At 35.9% G+C, this 21238-nt stretch overlaps 4 protein-coding genes across 4 annotated transcripts; 2 read left to right on the plus strand and 2 right to left on the minus strand.

The window, feature by feature from the left end:
* The first annotated feature begins 1109 nt into the window (after positions 1–1109).
* On the plus strand, positions 1110–2214 carry LOC143469433 (neo-calmodulin-like). The gene is made up of 3 exons (XM_076967127.1): positions 1110–1194; positions 1304–1575; positions 1814–2214. The coding sequence occupies exons 1-3, from the start codon at positions 1110–1112 to the stop codon at positions 1991–1993; spliced, it is 537 nt and encodes a 178-aa protein (XP_076823242.1). The 3' UTR covers positions 1994–2214.
* Positions 2215–2539: 325 nt separating this feature from the next.
* Positions 2540–4290, minus strand: LOC143468936 (uncharacterized). The gene is made up of 5 exons (XM_076966423.1): positions 4134–4290; positions 3851–3974; positions 3637–3773; positions 3092–3215; positions 2540–2997 (listed from the first exon to the last, which is right to left on the minus strand). Exons 1-5 carry the CDS (start codon positions 4147–4149, stop codon positions 2868–2870), a joined length of 531 nt encoding a protein of 176 aa, XP_076822538.1. The 5' UTR covers positions 4150–4290; the 3' UTR covers positions 2540–2867.
* A 1893-nt stretch (positions 4291–6183) lies between these two features.
* On the plus strand, positions 6184–7603 carry LOC143468937 (uncharacterized). Its single transcript, XM_076966424.1, has 5 exons — positions 6184–6321; positions 6500–6623; positions 6695–6831; positions 6951–7074; positions 7168–7603. The coding sequence occupies exons 1-5, from the start codon at positions 6306–6308 to the stop codon at positions 7313–7315; spliced, it is 549 nt and encodes a 182-aa protein (XP_076822539.1). The 5' UTR covers positions 6184–6305; the 3' UTR covers positions 7316–7603.
* Positions 7604–10898: 3295 nt separating this feature from the next.
* On the minus strand, positions 10899–19763 carry LOC143469353 (sushi, von Willebrand factor type A, EGF and pentraxin domain-containing protein 1-like). Its single transcript, XM_076967018.1, has 22 exons — positions 19627–19763; positions 18835–18897; positions 18573–18649; positions 18324–18504; positions 18011–18190; positions 17621–17818; positions 17127–17309; positions 16653–16844; positions 16367–16582; positions 15725–15907; positions 15200–15421; positions 14885–15043; positions 14470–14643; positions 13819–14013; positions 13512–13703; positions 13296–13367; positions 12896–13204; positions 12331–12621; positions 12017–12162; positions 11683–11860; positions 11326–11428; positions 10899–11096 (listed from the first exon to the last, which is right to left on the minus strand). Exons 1-22 carry the CDS (start codon positions 19700–19702, stop codon positions 10973–10975), a joined length of 3714 nt encoding a protein of 1237 aa, XP_076823133.1. The 5' UTR covers positions 19703–19763; the 3' UTR covers positions 10899–10972.
* Between the last annotated feature and the right edge of the window lie 1475 nt (positions 19764–21238).

Below are 21238 nucleotides of genomic sequence, written 5' to 3' on the forward strand. Positions count from 1 at the left end.
GAAAACAACAGAAGCAGTATAGAACAGTACATGAGCAAATCTAGGTGCACAAACGTCCATTTTGACAGGATAAACGATCACCCACAACCGCAAAAAAGTTTTTCTTGTGAAGCGGACTCCAATGAACCACCAGGTTTGAAATATATTTTTAGAAGATTACTATATTTTTTCAAAAATTATTTTTGCAACACTTTGAAACATTGAATTAACTTTTTAATTAATGAAGCAAATTATGAACTTGATATGTTTATTGAATTAGTTCATCAACAAATTAGTTCAGCACCACAATTAAAATATTATCAACATATATAAGCCCCTCGTCGTATGTTCCTCTTGTTGCTGACATACACGGATCACTATTAGCTCTCACCATGTTGACTGGGGATAAATTCACACCAACACTTACAAAAACGCAGAATGCTTCGCTTCTTGGGCAGCTAACGACACTGTACTTGGTTCTCTTCTCCAGCCCAAAGAACGCAGCCAATTTTGCTCCGCATTCCGGACGTTGCGGAGCAGTACAAACTCCAACCTGGCATTCGTGGGCATGGAAGCGGGCAACCAACTAGTAGGTTGCATCTCACGCGACCACCACACCAGCTCCTTGCCCTGCTAGGATTTTGAATACAAGACCCTTTATTCCATGTCAACATCAAGGAAGCAAATCGTGAGCTAAAGGTTAAGGCATTGTCCTTCCGTCTTGATTTCAAATATCTCGGGGTTACTCTGAACAGATCGCTATCGTATTGCTGGCACTTGAAGTCACTACGTCAAAACTTATATTTCGAGAAGCTTTGGCCAGACGGATGACTAGGACGGACGGATAGACGGATGGCGGGTTCAGGCTAAAACACTAGGATGGTCATTTTACATACAGCAGCTCTGGCCCTACTCTACTTCATTGCTAAGTACTGCGCACCTGTATGAGGTCACAGTACACTCAAACCTACCAAACACAGTGATATCATAAGCGGTGTTTTGTGGAATGTATCTAGTTGCCTGCCTTCCACACCACTGGATAACCTGCTCATGCTTGCGATCATCCAATTTTTTAGAGTGAGGGTGGCACAGTAGTCTAACTTTAGTCTATATGATATTTGATTATCCCCATGGACCATGTTTCCCAGGAAATAAAGTTTGGGATGACAGCACTACACGGTGGCTACTCGACACATGCCCAGGCATCTAGTATAGGTGGCTGATGAACAGTATGACCAGAATTTGTGCTAAACTTTGTGAATGATAGTTATGTTTAAAAGCGTGATTTCAAAATTTAAGCGAAGATTATTTTTCTTTTAAATAGCCTCCATAGAAAAAAAGTTACACAGACCAGAAGTTGAAATTGATGGAATATTTCAGTTCTTCGACCGCGATCAAAATGGTGTTGTCCATATTGAAGATTTGAAAACAATCCTTCATTTGACGCAACATTACGCTAGTGATTCTGAAGTAAATAACATTGTCAAAGATATAAACAAGAATGGAAATGACTTCATTGGTTTTGACGATTTTCAAGATTTTTCGAAAGCTGAATTAGAGGGCTGTCCTGAGAACGTACTTCGCGACGCATTCAAAGTAAGTGAAATCGATCACTTGTGTTATTGGTAGGCTTGTCCACGTTTCTGATTTAATGTGTTCTGCCCTCAGCTCAAATATTCATCATAGTTCAATATTATGTTCCCAAATTATTTGGGGACATTGAAGTACTGAAGAAAGATGAAAGGAAATGCTAAATTATTTCAACAAATAAGTAAACCAGCATAAAGCGTGCGCGGAGTTGAATGAAGTTTTAAACCGCTTATGGCTTGAACAGATATTTGACGCGGATGAAGACGGTTTCATCGGCAAGGATGATCTGAGGAATCTGGTCACTGTTCTCTTATTTCCACCATCTGAGGAAGACTTGGAAAATCTTATGGAGGAAGCTGACAGGAAAGGTGATGGAAGAATCGACTTTGAGGACTTTGTGCTTGCAATTGGTGTTGGATCATAAGCAATGCTTAGCGTTGAGCATACAGTATATCTTAAGAGTCGCACACGCTGACGAGGTTGTGTTTGTGTTACCCGCTGTAATATAGCAACCTGATTCGCATTATTATAGTTATGACCGAAAAACCTGGCATGCAGAAAGTGGCATAAAAGTTTCCAAATTATTATGAACATTTATAAGGCCAAGTTGTCTGTCGATTCGATAGGCTACTATCACCAGGTTGAAACGCTATTTTTAAATATTTTGTTCATAACAACAATTATTTAAATTATTTGTAAATTTTTTTGATATTCAATTTGTTTTAAGTATCGTTTTGGTTATATTTTAATGCTTTCAAAACAGCTTACAAATTTCTAAAATTAACTTCCCATGTCTTTAATGAAAAACTACAAACATATATTTTAAATTGTAATTTCCCATTGGACTCATAATTTTTTATTTGGTAGGTGATACGATTTGAACTATGCTTTTCTTTGGAACATACTGAATAGGCAAAGTCATCTTAAACATGCTGTTTCAAGTATTTTAGCATTTTGTTTGAGTATTAACTCTGTGCACGCTTTTGTTTATTCAATTGTTGTGAAGCTGGTAACAGTAAAACTCATTGTATTATGCCAAACGAGAATAAAATGTTAGCGGAAATTTATATACTACAACAAAATTAGGCAATTTAACGTAAACGTAACGATAGGAAACAGCATATAAATGGTAACATGTGTTTTTTATTTCTATTTAATCGATAAAATAATAGCAGTAAATTTCTAAAAAAAATTAAAGCGGTAATACTCGTATACATTTTTCCCTTTAAACATGCAGTGAATTTCACGTCAACAAGCTTCATAGACATTTGAGACGTGCGATTGTATTTGTTGGAGCTTTATTTGCCGAGAATTCCATTTGAATTCCAGTAAAGTGTCGGGCTTTGACCCCAACCGCCATCACCGTCTGTTTTTCTCACCGTGCATTCGAACCCTTCAATATTCTGCATGCGTACCGTAGCACTAAACCTATGACAATAGTGAAGGAATAAGTTATATTGGACTGCATACAGCACATAGGCAATAGCTTTGTTTATTAACCAGAAACTATAGAACCAGTTACCGGTCCGGGAATTCCACGTCTCCTACTACCCAAGCAACTACCGGAGTTCTTCTGGCAAAGGTTATGTCAAATTTTACCCGAAGGGTTTTCTCATTTGTCGTTGAGGATCCTACAATCAGAGAACCTGAAAAACAGTTGTTTCACAATTTAAACTTATGTAACGATTTTTCGATCATCCAATCGGTGTGTTTACAGAAAAATATACTTTGCCATAAATGGCATCATCAGTTTATGTTTGACGTTCATTAACAACTGATGATGTCACTTCTGACAAATGGAATTTTCTGTCAAACAACTAGGCCTATGCTGGCTGCTGATCGGATATAATTTCCGATCATTTACTTTTGTGAAATAAAAGTTGTAGCTTTATACCTGTTCGACCAAGTTTCCGATGTATTATGAACTTTACTATAAGTTGTCACTATATGATTTTGAGTAGACTTACCCCGCTTCTTTTTAAATGCTCTTTTTCAGAAATATAGTTACCTTCTTACTCATGATATGCTTATTAGACGGTCCACAAGCTAAGTTACAAATAAAAATACCTGTTACTTCAGGTACTTGCTCCCCAGTTGCTTCCCATGTCAGAGTGGGGTCTTGAGCCCAACCAGTTTGTTGATCGTAACGTTTCACCGTGCAGTCAAATCCAACTCCATCAACTTTGTTAATCAAGACGCTGAAGCTGAAACGAAATGAATTTAAGTGAAGTATTAGGTCATGTGCTTAAAGATTCTATCAGAAAACACATTAATATCTCACCGGTCAGGAAAGGTGAAGCTGCCTTCTGCTACCACCGATAGAGCTGGTGTGTTGATGAACATAATGGGAAAGGGAACGAACAAGGACTTTGAAATGGTAAGTGAGCTGCCAATACTTACGGTACCTGCAAAAAATTAACTTTACTGTCACATTGGTGTTGCATTTATGTCAACTCCATTTTCTTGGCATTTACTTTGTATCATTTGTTATAAAATTAAAGAAAAATGAAAAGAGCTAAAACAAAACGAAATAAATTGCATTTTTGAAAACAAAGAATGATTACCTTCTTGTTTTGACATTCTTTGTGTGAATTTAAACCGTAAAAACAAGAATGTCCACAATGGCAGCGCTAATAAAACAAGCGAAGCAATCTGTAGATATATAAATATTTTGTGAAAATAAAATCTTTTCTTTATATTTAGTTGCAACAGCTAAATCCCTTCCATTTATCAAAGCATTTCAAACTTTTGTATGCATCCATACATACTGTATTTGTCTACCACTTTTTTCATGTAACCAAACAATAATTAGATACAACTTTGACTAACTTACATGCACCTTTGCCTGGAGCCTGAATGTTTCAAGCACTAAACTGTTAGCTAACTATGGCGAAGTATGGAATTTGCGGAGCTCTTTATACGTACCTGTTTAGACCTTAAGATAATTAATTAACATACAATTGACTGTTTAGAATATCGTGTTTGCGGGCTGATTATGAATCATCCAAGTTATTGCATTCAAATGATTATCGCAACTATTTTGTCAAGAAACCTTTGGAAGGTGTAATACAGGTTTTTGTTGGCTTAAACAAAGATTACCTATAGTATGAGTGTAAAAAGCTTGTTTCTAACATTGGCCGCTGTCAGAATTTTGCAACACTTACAATCGCCACTTTACTCCTAATTGAAATTGTAAGATGTTACAATAAATGCTAACAACGATCTGGTCCACAACAGGTTATATTCAATACTTTTAGTTAAAGCAGCTTTTAAAATACAATTATATAGTTTAGTAATCTTCATATTTAACGCTAATAGTATCGAAGAATTTTCATTGAACTCTTCATATTAAATACAAATCATGCCATTGGGGTATATTAGACATATTAAACGTTGGATAAATTGTCTAGTGACAAGTACACAATATGTACGTAAACGTTCTACGTTTATCGATATACAAAGAAATGTTTACAGTATGGATGTGATCTACTTGTTTTCAGATTATAGTAACCTCAGAGAGGATGTTTCAATAGAGTTGTATGCTAATGCAGGCATTGTCTGAAATCCTGATTACTCGTAGCTGCGGATTGTTAGCTATTTATTGTTGCAATTGCTAATTGCATGCACGAAGATTCGGTAAACAGGATATGGATATGATATTATAATCTAGTATGCAGAGTAAGCATAGGATTGTGAGACAAGGAAGCAAATTTAAACGCAAATGATAAAGCACCAAACGCATGGAGATCGAATTATCATCATACTAATCCAATATTCACGTATGTAATTAACAATTGCACCATTAAAAATTCGTTTAACAACACAATAATCATGATTCATTGTAGACAATATGCTTGCATTAGCATACAATTCTATATAACCTTATGAATCGGATTCCTAATCTGCAAGCAAGTTGTTTTTTGCATACTATAATTATTTGTTTGTGTTTCGCATAAATGTAAAATTTATGCATATCTAATCGCTAGCGGAAAACTGTATTGACAATATCCTAAAAACACATGCAGATAGTTCAACTTTAATACAGCGTTTTTCGAACTCATATGCAAACAAATCAAAGAAACAGTAAAACTTGTACCCCTTAAAATCTAATCTTGCATCCCCTTTCAGTATGAATGATCCCAGTTGGAAAACTGTATGAGGTGGACCAAAAATGAAGAGATGATTTAAGTCTATTATGAAAGTTTTTGCAAGCTGTTAACCGTTTTTATGATCAGCTTAGCTTGTGATTGTATTCAATATGGCAATTGTGGATAAATTTTGAAAAATGTTTTGGCAAAACACTGCGTCACACGTTGCAAACGTTTGTTATTTGCGGCGGCAATCATTTGCATGCAATAACTTGGATGATTCACAATCAGCCGATAAAGCGATATCACACAAATCGTGCTGAATATTATCTCAAAGCTTGAACAGGTACAAAAAGAGCTCCGCTTAACTGCAAACATCACTGTACTCAGCTAACAGTTGACTAACTGTTTCGATGGTTGATAAGATGGAGGATGAGCAAAGAACGCAAGCTAGTACAGACAACCGTGTCTTTCGGAAACAATGGAATCGTTTTAAGAATGAGATTACGATAGCAATAGCATACTAGAACCGATTGGAGTACAAATAATATTTAAAGATTTCCTGAATTTATAAAATGTTTTTTATGTTAAAAGTTTGCTTTAGTCGTTACATCGTTCTTGTTTTCATTGCTTAATCTGTACAAAACAATGACCACAGTAACAGGTGAGCGTTTCTAATTTCCAAATATACATGCAACTTGATTTTGTGTTTTATTTGCTTCATCTTGTCATGATTTCATGTTATGCTTAGTCATAGCTGACTGTCAAAAAATAAATATGTATTTAAGCTTGCTCAAAACAATATCAATATTATACGATCAGTTTATATCCATTTTCTGCAGGTACCGAAAATATTGGCAGCTCACTCACCATTTCCAAGTCATTGTTCGTCTTTTTTCCCAAAATGTTTCTTGACAAGCCAACCTTATCTGTTTCGGCAGAAGGTAGCGCTTCTTTTCCTGACCGGTGAGGACTTAAAGAAACTTTTATGTGTTTAAACAAATTCATTTCGACTTTGCTTACACCGTCTGTTTTAGATTCGTCGTCCTAATTAACAGAGTGTACGATGTTGGGTTTGATTGCACGGTGAAACGTAACGATCAGCAAACTGGTTGGGCTCAAGATCCCACTCTGACATGGGAAGCAACCGGGATACAAGTACCTGAAGCAACAGGTGTGTTTAAACGTTGTACGATTTGGATGTAGCAATAACCTAGTTTTTGAAACAACTATAAAAACGCCTTTTTCGGTTTAAAAACTAAACATAATTGACACCATTTAAAACGAACTTAGGTTCTGTAAAAGTTGGACCGTCAACAAAAAATGAAAAATCTCTACGGGTCAAATTCGAAAAAGTCATTCTACCAAGAACTCCTGTGATCGCATGGGTGAAAGGAGACACTGAGTTTCCTGACCGGTAAATTGGTCTACATTTTGTTTCATTTCATAAAGAAAATGACTGGAAAGTATAACTAAACCTTAATAAGAATCTTCCACACCATTGTCGTAGGTTCAGTGTGTCAGTAAACATCGAGGACCCTGAAGAGCAGGAAAAGTTTAACGGGTTTGAATGCACAGTGAGACGAACGGACACTGACAGCGGTTGGAGTCAAGATCCAACGCTCTACTGGAATTCGGTGTTCTTACCCATCGAATAAATCTTATAGAAATATAATCGTGCGTTTCTTGAAATGCCTATTTAATTTGTCGACTAGAAACCTTCGAAGAGAAAAGAAATTCATGCTATTAGCCTGTATATAGATATATAACTTACTACTATTTTTTTCCTACTAATACATGGCTATTGTTATTTAAAGCAACTTTTAACGCAGTACAAACCACGTGTAAGCTTTTTATCTGCTTTTCATGGGCGATACGTAAAGTTGTCTAGTTCTTGTTTTTGTAGGCTATATAATTAATATAAATTATATCATTTTTTATGTTTACTTCTCAATCATCCCACAATAAACGGAATTTAATTCACAATGAGAGCAATTTCATCGCAAAATCTGTTGAGTTCTGTTCGCTTCTTGCCTTTATATGAATAACTATTGAATACTTGTTACATGTACGTTGACTTTAAGAAATCCGGTACGGGTAAAAAGTTACATGTAAGTTATTAGTTATTACGTTGACAAGTGAGACAAAAATGGGTAGACTCGCCTGCGCTAACAAACAATGGTTTGGGATCATTGTTGGTCAAAGTAGACGTAAACTAGGTCAACTCAAACAGTCAGTCCTTCAGTCAACAGTATGTCTTTGGTCAACTTCCATCAGTGAAAGGTTTCTCGACAACTGTTTTCAACTTGTTACCAGTAAGACTAATTTTCATGTTATTATGCGTACAAAACAACTAAAGCTTCTAAAATTCCCACAAAACTTAAATGATCCGAATTCTACTCAAAGCTGGTTAAGCATTAAAGCAGGGGCGGGCAACATAAGGCCCGCGGGCCGGATCCGGCCCGCGACGAGATTTTGAGCGGCCCGCAGACAGTTTTCGGTCTAACATGATAATGTGGCCTGCGGCCAAATTATGCCGCAATCCCTGTATTGCGTCACTGAAAAATTCCAAGTTTGCCAACCTGAGAAAGATGGCCATGAATCTACTTGTTCTGTTCGGGTCTACATACATTTGTGAGCAAACATTTTCGACCATGAACATTAATAAGACAAAGCTGCGTTCCAAACTATTCATGAATCCGGCCCGCCAGGTACTTCATTTTCTCATATCAGGCCCGCCGACCGAAAAAGTTGCCCGCCCCTGCATTAAAGGATGTGTAAGTTTTGCAGAAAGATTTGTTCAACCCGAGCCAAATCACCAGTGCTTCTGGTGTCAACTTGTCTCACCTACGATCTACACACTTCCAATAACAACACAGAAAATAAAAAAGTTCTCTTAATTAAATAAACGATGTTGAACCATTTTGTTTCATGGTCGCACCTGCCACAAATGATAAGTAGACGAGTAGATGTAATTTTAAATTCCAGTGTTTAATAATCTAAAGTTTTTCCTTGTCAAAACGCGTAGTCCTATCGGTTAAGTTATTTGAAAGATAGAGCAAAAAATGTCTTGTTTTTCTCTATTACCTCTGTTGTTGTAAGAAACGCAAGTAGATAAATGAAAAACAAATGCAAAACCACTACTACAAAGCTAATCAGGAGAGAAGAAAGATAAACAAAAAGGATTTGGAGACATTTAATCACGCGACATTTAATCACACATTTACAGTATCGAAAATTGCAAGTCTACAAATGGGAAATGTGAGCAACTGCACGAAGATGAACTAAAATTTAACTTGACAGATCTTCGTGCAGTTGACGGCAACGACCTGCCTCCACAGCAGGGTTCAGAACGAAATCTATTGCCCACACAGCAAAATTAGGGAATATAAACGGCAGTATTGCTTTGTATATGCCAAACCAAAACAGAAAACGCTTTTGACTGGTTCCACGCCAGGGTTCAGGACCAAAGAAACATCTGATATTTATTGCCTTTACCACATAGTTTGATGTTTGTAACATGGTGTAGAAAAGTTGGTCAGCCTAAAGCTTGCAACCAAGTGAAGACCTCTAAGCTAACTAGATTCTACTTTTCGTGAGCAGTTGATTGTTGAAAAAAATTATTTAAGTTACTGAATATAGCCTAGCTTGTTTTGGTAGGCCGCGTAGTTAAACACCCCAAAAAGTCTGTTATCACTGGTTAGTTTCTTAACTTAAGAAAAAAAGCCCCAATGTAGCTGTTCTGATTAACTGAATCCAGCAAAAAAACGTAGAAAACGGCTAGAATTTTTAGGCTACTATCTCTTCTGATGATTTCCTTTTGTGTATTGAAATTGTGCTTGTTCTTTACATTCACTGTGATGTAAGACTTATTTGAAAAGCGATTTGTCGGGAATATTGATTGGCTTTGTAACGAAAATAAATTTCATTTAACAAAGTTTACTATCGTTGTGACAATGTTGTTGTATCTAATTATGACGTTAGTTATATATAGGGTGTGAAACGTGACTATTGCCGGCTATGACCTGAAACAAAACAGAGACCGGTGTTGATTCCCCCACTGCAGGGTTCAGGATCAATTAAAAACTGGAATTCAACTATTGCCTACTAGGCTAAGCCAGAAAAGACCGGTGTTTACTGCTTCCGCTGACGGTTCAACACAAACCAAATACCGGAATCTACTACCTCCACAGCAAGGTTTGAAAATTAACTATTGCCGACGAATACAAACCTAAAAATGTCGATGCCTCCACCTCCACCACCACCTACAGCAGAGTTGTCGTGCCTCCACCTACAGCAGAGTTCAGAACGATCAACTGCTTACACGGCAGAATGAAGTAATGTAAGTGGCAGTATTGCCTTCTGTAGGCCAAATCAATATAGAAACCGGTGTCGACTGCCTCGACAGCAGGGTTCAGGACCAAATACTAAACAGAAAGCGGAATATGCTTCCTGCACAGCAGAATTTAACCCTACCCTGTTGTGCAGCAATATTGGTGCAAAGCACAAAGACAAATAAGCCGTATTTTGCTTTTTATAGGACACAAGCTTATGAGCAAAAATTGTAACAATCTAAAAACTATCTAGGATGGACTGGTCTGACTGGATTCAAGCTATGGAAAGAAATATTATAACGAGTCCAACAATGTGCGTTGAACCTTGCACAACTTCAATACAATCTTTGAGATGGCAAGAGAAGCGGGTATTATTCGTGGCTGCTCAAAAGCCGGTAATTTGCTCAGCTAAAGGAGTAAGCCATAACGATAACGAAATGATTCTAAGGAATTTACGTACGTCATAGTTGCACAAGGCGCACGCTCGGAACACTTAAAGGTATATGGGCCACTTTTTAAAGGAAATCTCTAAATACCGCAAGAGGTCAAAGATAATTAATCAAATGGACTAAGAAAACTAAAAAGGCTAAGAGAATTAAAGGAACTTAAGATGTCTATGGTTTACGGCTTGCTTAGTTGTCCTTCTCCTATAGTATAGCGGTATTTAGAGAGGTCCATGTTCAAAACAAACAGTTCAAGGGATAGATAAAGGAACAAACTTACGGATAGACTTTTACATATCAATTGATCAAAGCTTTATTGAATGAGCGATGTCACTCGGCTGCATGAATCGATTTTTAGTCAACAGAGTTTTACGTTATCAAATAAAGCGTTGGCTATTCCAGTAACGACATGTGAGATCTAGACTGACTATATTTCATACATGCGACTGTATTTCATACATTCAATTGTTTACAGCAATTATCTATAGAATACACACACAGTAAAGAACAGTAGCTTATATACAAACAACTAAACAGTTCAAGCTGTAGTTGATTTTGTTACAGATGATTTTGTTCCCGGGGTGCTGCCATTTCCAAATATGTTTGTTATTTCAAGACGAAAATCTCTGTCCCGAAGACTATAGATCGGAACATTTACAAAGCTGTGAAAAAAGTAATGAAAACTTGGTATTTGTAGAATATCTAATTTGGTTTATTCCAATATCAGGTTCATATACAAAGTGGATAAGATTTCTAGTTTTACAAGCATTCTAAAGCTTTTTTATTTGCCAGTCAGCATTGTTCAGCTAAAAATGCATGGAAAAATTAAATAATGTTGTTTGCCACTCCTATTCACAATGCACAGCATGTTAAGTGAAAACAATAGCCTACCTGTTGGCCATACTGAGGTAAAATGTGATCATGTGTGCCAATGCAAGTTGTGTGCAATTGAAATAATGGGCATAATGCAATGCGACAACCACGACGATAGGAACTGAAAATGGAGATTGTAGATTATAATTTGTTGTTAAGTCTCTTGAAACGAAGGTCGTTTATTTGAGTATAAAAGTCGTTTTGAATAAAAAGTAGGTAGCCTAATATGTTTGTTTGTACACTATTGCTATAATTACATAAATTATGAGTGAGTGTTTTTTTCCATTTGTCTCACGCTCCATCACTTGTGTGACTTAAGGTGTGAGGTGTAGTCGGAGAAATATGCAAGTCAAATAGAGCAGACTAATTTCGTACTTAAAGTGATTGTGAACCCAACTTGCATGATACTGACGGTGACCATAATCGTTAATTGACGCTTCCTTGTTGCAGCCACAGACTTAGCTCGTTGAGATTGTTGCTCTGACGTAAGTCTTGTTGCCATTAGTTTGACATTTCGAAATACTATTATGGCACTGCCAATACATAGACCAGTCTGTAAAAACGATTAACAATGAATAAATATCGTAGAAAAGATACAGTATACACAGGGTTTAAATAGTGTTGCCAAATGTAGGCTACTAAAATACATTATCACGCGAAACCAAACTTCAAGATCAAACCGTGGCAGCCGGAATTAGTGAAGAATTACCATCAAGAGATAAGGAAAGATGTAGAATACAACCAGTAGTATTATGGATGCAGTAAAGTTTGTGTCACTGGCCATATCTTTGAGGGTGGGGTAGTAGAGGAATGTTGAGGCAAAATAGGTGAAAGTAAATTTGTCAGGAAACCAAGCTAGAAAAATAAACGAATGAAAGTATTATTCTTTTCTTGTCTGGTCGATAATAATCGTTGGCATTTTAACAGATTCTACTAAATTACTAAGAAATCCTATTAAAGTAAGTAATACCTATACTATGTAGCCTACAGTTTAAATCATGTGGACTGAAACAAAAGACAAACCTAATACAGTTGAGCTGATTATCGACAATATCCAAACGATAAGCAAACCCAAATACACTGCTTTCTTGCCCTGCAATTTATACTTCAACGGTTTCGTGACTGCAAAAACACGTTGACATCCCATGTACACCAAGTGATAAAGTGAAGACATTAGTCCAAATACGAAGAGACATCCGAATACGTCAGCTACTGGTGAACCTCGTAGTGCAAGTTGCTCTTGTATAAGCTCATATGAAGTGGAATTCATTGTCCAGCTGAAGTTGTAAACGACAAGCACCAATATCTGCAAACCTGGATTATGAAGAAACTAGTTTTTATGTCAAACTTTGAAATGAGCGAAAAGACAAGCATACAATAAGCAACACTATATGCGGTACATCGAAGTATAACCTCATCATTATTAAAAGTCAAAGTATTTCAGAGAGTGTATTTAAACTGTTGTGTTTAAATGAAAACGCTTAAGATCTTGGATTTTGCTAATTGTCTTCTTACAGGCTTCTGTTGAATTTCAAAGTATATTAATATAACATCTAATTTTTTGCATAGGTAGATGTATTTCCATCACCTGTCAATATATCAGCAAAAGCCAATGAACATTTACAAATTCCTATTTTATTGATCGTGTTTCTTCGATAACGTCGAACCTCCACCATGATGACGAGAGCATTCCCGACCAAGATTGCGAGTCCAAGCAGCACAGCAAACGATAAGAAGATGGCAGCTCCGACCATTCCACAAGCATCGCAAGAAATCAATGTTGTGTTGCGGCATTCAGTCACTATTTCAAAACGAGAACTTCGACAAAATCCAGGGAATTCACAAAGATACTGGGTTAGGTTGATTAAAGGTGACGCGTCGCTGGAGTTGGAATCATCTGGAAATACGTTTAAAGGCGGAAATGAAAATTCATAGAATTATTTGTTGCTTCCAACAAGAAACCTATCTAAACATCACATGTCCTTTACCGACTTCTGCTTTGCCTTGCACAGTTACGAGGGGACCGTTTGCCAAATCAAAAATAAGAGTAAATTGAGTACCTGGAAGATGTTGAAACATTATAAACAATACCGAAATATGGGATACATTACATTTGTAGGCATCTAAATACAGGCCCTTATACAGGAATCATATTGTGTAAATCAATTGTCTGTAAAATGCTTTATCCGCCGAAATATACTCACTGTAGCAACTAAAGTTAGGATCATTCCAATATTGCGGAAACCAAATGCCCTCCCGACACGTAATGGGCAATGGAAACCTATCACTACAAAAAAAATTCAAAGTCGATCCAGATAAATAAAATCCATTTGTATCTAGCTCTGGATACTTAACTATTTTCCCTATTTCCGGAAGGAAAGGTAAATTGCTGCAAACTGTCAAATGTAGGAAAGTTTGGTTAAAATGTTTTACGACTCTTTTCGCACACAATCAAGTTTACCATCGTATTTGCAATCTAGTTAAAGTGTTGTTTGTATGCTTTTAAGTAACCTGCTGAGCATTCTGGAAAGCCTTCAGAATGAGACATCTGACTCCAGCTATTTTTACCATTGCAAGTATTTACAAGACCGTTAGGAGCTATTGGTATGAAGCCTTCGTCGCATTGGTAGGTAATGGTTTCACCTTTGTCATAGGGTGATTCACCAAAGTAAAATCCATTAAAAAGCGTTGGTGGATTGCCACAACCTGTTGAAAATTGTAACAACTCAAGAAACTGATAAGTTCTATATCCTGGCTTGGTGCGTCGCTTATGCCCCGTCAATCCAACAACTTAACTTCGAGTTTAATTGAACATGTTAAAAATGTGTAATTTTTTGGGTTTGGTAGCCATTCTAACGCAAAATTTGTGTCTTTCTTAAATGGTATGCAATTAACGTAATTTATGTTTTTGCCTTAGCACGAATTTTTGCCACTTTTGCTTGTCTTATAACTTGTGGTAATTATCATCGCTGCCGATATACCTTCGTTACCACTTACGTCAGCACAATATTTTCCTCTTTAAATTTTAGGTGAATAAAACTGAGAATGTGTTGCAAATACAGTAATTTCTAATTCACATGAAAAAAGAACAAAAAAGCGTTGAAATAAAAGTCTAAGTATAAGTAAAGCAAAAGAAATATCAAATATGCCTTGAAGCAGTACCTGTAATGGGAACAAAACAGCTTGGAAGTGAACTTAAATCCCAAAGAGCATTACTTAAACAGAAAGATTCTGTGACGTCTATCGTAGTGAAGCCGGGATCGCAAATGTACAATACAGAGCTTTCACTGGTAGAAATGATTGTAGCGTTATCTACCGAAGGCGGTGATGTACAAGCTAATGAAATAAAGTAAAATCTTACCAGATATGCTATATTTGGCATTTTTTGAAACTATTTTTATTGAAACGATTTTTATGTTATTATTCCTAAATAAAACCAACTTAAATCTTGAAGTGACTTACAAAGAAGTAGATCTGTGGAACACCTTTTGAATAACACATTGAAAAGAAGGTTACCGAAAAATATGTATCTTCCATTATTTAACCTCATGCTTTTATAAAACTGTCAAAAGCTTACGAAAAATGGAATTTATACGTGGCGGTACCCAAAACTTTCCATTGCAAATACTTTGATCGCTTTCAATCGCGTGTTCTTGGAACCAATGAAATATTTCTGTGCCTTTTGCATGACCGTCATAAGAATATTCTTGGAAGACTGGATCCGGCAAAACACAGTCTAAAAATGACTAAATATTTTAACTGGTGTCCGAAAATTTTCAAAATATTATGCTTATTTTAATAGTAAAACTGTAACTTAATTTGTAATAAAATTAGTTGCTATATATCTTAATCCAAAAAAAACATTAATTTTACATTTTTAAGCCCGACTAACTTGATTGACATTTGGGAAAATCAGGTGATCCAATCTTGAGACTCCATTTATTTCCAATCTGACATGTACTGATGGAGCCATTTTGAGCGATGAGGTTATAACCGTCATCGCAATCATATGTAATCGTTTTGCCTTCTGCAAACGGTGGCTTTATAGTACGCCATTCGTCATCAAATCCAGTAAGGTACCTTCCATTTTCCAGCCATGGCGGATTACCACAACCTGCTTTTTTCATAACGTGATAAGTTTGACCTTTTTACAGCACTTTTGACAAGAGGTCGCGACCTGACAGACCGGATGCATTGTTTTCACCAGAAGTACGTCACTTGAAACAATGCTTTAAGGATTGCATATACAGTATTTGTAGCCTACCGTACTTTTTGCCAAATGCAACAAAAAATTGAATGTTCTGTTTTGGTTGATAGATGCAGAATAAAGTTAACTCAAGATATAGTTTACATAATCAAATGTCAAGCAATTGGTACATTTTCGAAAAAAAAAATTAACATACACCAAAGATATTACCGAAAGTTGAAAGTAAACACGACGGAGGAGATTTGAAAGACCATTTTCCATCAACACGACAATAAACTACAGTTTTATCTGTTGTGTAAAATCCTGTGTCACATACATATTGAGCTTCTGACCCTTCAGTTGTTGACGTTAAATGTAATGCGGCATTAGATATTTTTGGTGGTGGGCCACAGTCTGCTCAGTTTAAAAAACACAAACAGTGTAAGTTTGCAGCTGCAAAAATTTTCGCTAATAAATAAAAAAAATATTTGTAATATGTAATGTACTAATGTACTAATGTAATATTTAAGTAAAAATGTAATGTAATAATTATTATCACGCATTAAATTGCTAAAAAATAAAAACATTTTTCAAGAAAAAAAGCGCCCAACTATAAATAATTAATTGTTCCAGTACAGGACGCATTACCAGGTTAAGGTGGACCAGTAACTACGACGTTTCGCTTTATGCTTCACTTTCGTTTTGACAAGGAGACGCTTCATGTATAAATGTACTTTTGCACATACTTTTGTACTTTATAACATGTCTATGGCTTTATATACTTTTACAACTACACGTCAATCATCGATTTTGAAAAATACAAATTTGATATGTGTATGATTTACGTCATACTGCTATAGTGCAATACCAAACCTATTCCGCAAATTGGAGGACCGGTTTCTTCGCCATCTTTAATCCATTGCCATACTCCTTCTTTGCAATACAAGGTTGCATTTACAAACATGACGTAATTTTCCTGGCATGCAAACGAGATCAACACTTCATCCTCGAATCTTTCATCTTGACCTATGACCTCTCCATCAATGAGATATTTACCACCTCGTGGCGCTCGTGGTAGCTTGGAACAATCTGCAAGAAGTCATTTTGGCAAACATGCACTGCATATTGACGTCATCATTAAACAAATAAATTTACCAACCTGGTTGGCATTTTGGGAATTTTTCTTCAACTTCTAAACTCCATGTATTACCAAATTCACAAGTACTTTGTCTGCCAAAAGGGGCAATCAATCTAAACCCCTCGTTGCAAACATAAGTAACTTTTGCGCTTATTTCAAACGACAGAGAGTTCGAAAAGTTTCCATTCTGTAAAGGAAGCGGGTTTCCGCATCCTTATATGCAAACATAATAAAAGCACTGATATTTTATATCATTCTTAGACATGGATGTATCAACTGATTTCTTAACGCTATCAGACTTTTTCTGTTGGCCATTTTCAAGTGATTCACATGCTGAGATAAATTTCTGTCTGAATAATGAATAATATATTTGAAATACAAAATTTACAACGATAACTGTTCTATTTTACTCAATTAAAGCAAAAATTATAAAAGTGGATAGTTGTTATAGTTAAAAGTCAGGGTAAATCTCATATGAACGAATGATAGACCAACCTGTTTTTGGTATTATGCACTTTGGGAGTGAATTCAGACTCCAAGCTCCATCTTTTCCACACACGCTTATAATAGGATCATTAGTAATCAAACCAGGGTCACAAACATATTGAGCTGTGGACCCGACGAAGGTCGATGACACTCTTATGGAGGAGTTTGCCGTATCAGGAGGTAAACCACAGTCTGAAGATTAAAAAACGTGGTCAATACGAAACACTGCCAATTTATCGGTGCGTGTTATTTGGAGCAGTCTGTAGCTCGTGGTAGGAACAAAGTTGCAATTACATTTGCTTCTGTTGACGCTCGCGTATGCTCTTCACGATCGAGATTAGTAAGATTGTTTTTAGCGAGAAGAGATTCATATACTGCAACAATTCATTCGAATTTATGCACATTTATTTTCCATATTTTTTAATTAAGAATTACGATTCAATACCTTTAGGTCTTTGTTATCATAGCCTAAGTATTGATAACAACCAATTTGATAAAGCTACCTCTTTTGCATTTTGGGAAAGAGTTGAAATCAGTTTCCAAGCTCCAGGTATTTCCTAGAAGACACGAGCTAATATCATTATCTGGAGAATCAAACACAAATCCATCGTTGCAATGGTAATATATCTCATCACCAGGAAAGAAAATCGTTTTAAGACCACTCATTTGTCCGTTTGGAAGAAACTTAGGATTGCCACAGCCTAAGGAAGTTTGCAACAGATAGTTAGAGTTTACAGATAGATTTTCTTGCAAATGTTATCGAAATAAAGCATTTTTTACGGTCCATGCAAACAAACAGATATCGTTTTACTTCGGAAAGAAGAAAACCAAGTTAGATTTTAAGCACTTGCTTAAAAGGCCAACACAACTGAAACAAGCAAAAGTCCACAAACCGTTTTCAGGCTCCGAACAAGTAGGAAGTGGGTAAAGATTCCACTCTCCTTTGTAACAAGTGGTCAGTGTGTTGTCCGTGGTTATGAAACCCGGGTCACAGAAATATCTGGCGTTTGACAATTCCCGGGTGTCAGGGCCATAGGCAGCTGCATTTTGTGCAAGTGGTGGTATGTCACAGTCTATTTGGAGAAGAAAAAGCTATTATACAAAATGCCGGTATGTACCGTAACGTGGAAAAACTTACTAAATATACTGTTGTTACTTCACGCTATTACACTGCGGTTTCTATAGATCAAGTGCAACGGAACAAACCATTTATGCTGGAAGGAGAAATCTTATGCCACTGGCCTTTGATGCAAGCATATCTTTCATTTATACAATCTAAATTTAAGTCATGGCTGCAAAATGCAACGATCGTCTGGGTGCTGTTTGCCATAAGTTCTTCGTGCACAATTTCGGCAACATCATATGGAATATCCGGGAGGTTGTTGCAACTTGCAACATACATTGATGTGTTGCACCCGCAGAGTTTTTTCAGCAAATGGTTGGTTTGAAGTTCATACCTTTCAACTCATTAGGCGCTTCGTAAAGTCCATTTTCTTCGATGATGGAGTCATAGTTTGGTGAAATGGTGTAATCTGAAATAAAAATTGTAACGCGACCTCTTCAACTTTGAGTGAAAAGGTTTTGCTTATTTCCTTTTTAAAACTTGTTCAATTTCACAATTCATTTCCATGACTCATGAATAAAAACAGTTGATAAAACAAAATCAATATATTGAAGCGGCTCGGACAGCGCTTGCAAATAAATTTGTTGGACGTACCCTCAGTTTCGAACGACCACTCGTGTGTTGTATCTTCCTCTATCATTGGCGAGGTAACATTGTCTAGAAAAACACGCCATTACCAACAGGTCTGGCACATAAATACAAAAATAATGCTGGCATGAGACTGTTTGCATTTGCTAAATGACTTGCTAAAAAGGCACAGGAAAAACGCTGTAAGAAAAAACTCTCTGACAGTTGTAAGGATTTTTTATAATTTTTAAAACGATGAAATGCGATTGACATTGAAGCGTTGCACAACTTTCACGATGACAGAAATCGGAATCGAATATAATTCACGTTAATAGCATTTAATGCATACTGCATATAGTAAGCAAGGCTGAAAGTTAAAATCGTTAAATTACCGTAAATTCCGTTGCTATTACTATAAACCGGAAAAAGATAATTTTGTTTATTTAAATTTTTATTTGTAAACGTACTGTACCCATCCAAACAAATAGAACTGATTTACAAAACAAAGTTTCGGAAAAATGTTTCTCGACCAAAAAATTTCAATACTCTAAGCTGTAAATAAGTAACTGGGACAGGTAAAAAAACTGATTAAAGAACTAGTGCCGTTTTAGCTGTGTTCATTTGACACAAAATTGCCAGGTGCAATGAGTGTGCTATGAGTCAAGGGTTTATATTTTTACAATGTGTATATTTTAAATATTTAAACATTTTTCATTGCTTTGAGTGTATTTGACTAACTTTTTCATAATTAGATATTAGAAGATCATAAATTAAATGCATAAAAACACGCAGAATACCCAAAAATCGGAATATTCTTACCTTGAGTGAGGCACTTCATTGGAGAGAAACAAATGAAAAAACAAAAAAACTTCAGTTTCATTTCTAATATATGCATGTATAGGGTCTTTAACTTTATTGATTAAGCTATAACCGAAAAAGGATTTGTTTATAGGCTGTATGTCATTTTCTGTCATTTGCACACGATAAATATTTTTAAAACATCCAAACATTGTCATCGATTTGAAAGCTTGTTTTTAATCCATACATCAATCTTATCTGGACAAACAACAAATGGCATTTTAAGTAACACTGGAAGTCCTTATAAGTTATCAGTAGGGCCATTTTTATTTTGACCTAAAAAAAAATTTTTTTGACTTTATTTTTATCAAATTTTGACTTTATTTTGACCTAACGAAATTGCTTATTTGTAGAGGCCACAGTTCTTCCTCCAGTTACCCAAACATAATATTTTGTCGATTTCAGACCCAAACGTAATATTTTGTCGAAAAGTCAAGGTGTTATATTGATTATAAAAAGTGCATCGTGTTCTTTGGCGATAGATTTAGGTACTGTAGCTTGTTTTATTTTGTCCTTGTGAAAAGGGCACTTTGCCTCGACTTTCTCCGCATGGTAAATTCTAATAAACAGCAAATTAAACAGGGAATGCTTGTTGTTGCTCCAATCCAGCTTGATGGTGTTTACTTTTCCTGTGGCCTTCAACAAAATACTTTTTATCGCACTTCACTATAACCTCGCAAAAATTGCACCTTAAATCACCCCCGGGAGTTGCATTAAATTCATCAGAAAAATCTCGACAAATCTGTCTAACTTTTGCTGAAGACGATTTAGCTTGCTTAGGCATTTTTGTATTACAGAATGTCAGTAGGCTATTCCTAAAATCCAAACTGTTGATCTTCGAAAAGACCACGTTTATGAAGAGGAAGTGTTTTGTAAGAGTTATTTAAATACGTAACAATGAATAAACAATGGACAATTTGCGATAAAAGTTATTGCTGATCCAAGTGGGCATTGTGACTTATTTCCTGCTTTTATGGGTTAATATGGTTTAATTGTGTCGCAGTTCCTGATTTACAATGCTTCCACGAGGATTTTTACAAAAATTACTCTCGAGAAACACAAAAACTTTGTCAAAAGCCATAATTTGACAAATTTTGACTTTATTGAAAATTTTGACTTTATTGTAAATTTTGACTTTATTTTGACCTATAAACTTCTTAGAAACAATCCCCTAGGTGCTGAAAACAACTTTATTCTATGATTCGTGGTCAGACGAGGTCCTTAAAAATTTTTGACTTTATTGGCTTTTGCGGGACCTAGTTATCAGTCAAAGATTTGACTTCTTGATTCTGTCCTAATTGCTTGTGTACGGCGGATAACTTTATCTTGGCATATATTTTCACGCAATTATTTAACGTCATGTTTTGATGATGAGTGTGACAAAAGACACCGTGGTTTATTCCAAATCAAGATAATTTGTGATATTAATCTTTATGGGACTTTATTGTAATGCTTATAAGTGTGTGGAGAATACACCTATTTATGATGATTGTTTGGCATGCCCAGTAAAACAAAAATGCATTTTGCATTTTGTTTTACATACTATATCATTAGCCTATGCAGTACTATTTGA

This window comes from Clavelina lepadiformis, chromosome 8 (assembly GCF_947623445.1).
Source record: "Clavelina lepadiformis chromosome 8, kaClaLepa1.1, whole genome shotgun sequence".
Classification (NCBI taxonomy): Eukaryota; Metazoa; Chordata; class Ascidiacea; order Aplousobranchia; family Clavelinidae; genus Clavelina; species Clavelina lepadiformis.

Coding starts and splice junctions, on each gene's coding strand:
- LOC143469433 (XM_076967127.1), top strand. CDS start 1,110: ATGGACCATGTTTCCCAGGAAATAAAGTTTGGGATGACAGCACTACAC. Junction 1,195..1,303: donor TGCCCAGGCATCTAGTATAG/GTGGCTGATGAA, acceptor TCTTTTAAATAG/CCTCCATAGAAAAAAAGTTA. Junction 1,576..1,813: donor TACTTCGCGACGCATTCAAA/GTAAGTGAAATC, acceptor TGGCTTGAACAG/ATATTTGACGCGGATGAAGA.
- LOC143468936 (XM_076966423.1), bottom strand. Junction 3,216..3,636: donor GCAAGTACCTGAAGTAACAG/GTATTTTTATTT, acceptor ACTGTTTTTCAG/GTTCTCTGATTGTAGGATCC. Junction 2,998..3,091: donor GACGTGGAATTCCCGGACCG/GTAACTGGTTCT, acceptor CTATTGTCATAG/GTTTAGTGCTACGGTACGCA.
- LOC143468937 (XM_076966424.1), top strand. Junction 6,624..6,694: donor AGCGCTTCTTTTCCTGACCG/GTGAGGACTTAA, acceptor CGTCTGTTTTAG/ATTCGTCGTCCTAATTAACA. Junction 7,075..7,167: donor GACACTGAGTTTCCTGACCG/GTAAATTGGTCT, acceptor CCATTGTCGTAG/GTTCAGTGTGTCAGTAAACA.
- LOC143469353 (XM_076967018.1), bottom strand. CDS start 19,702: ATGCATATATTAGAAATGAAACTGAAGTTTTTTTGTTTTTTCATTTGT. Junction 13,368..13,511: donor TCCTAACTTTAGTTGCTACA/GTGAGTATATTT, acceptor AACATCTTCCAG/GTACTCAATTTACTCTTATT. Junction 12,163..12,330: donor AATCAGCTCAACTGTATTAG/GTTTGTCTTTTG, acceptor TTATTTTTCTAG/CTTGGTTTCCTGACAAATTT.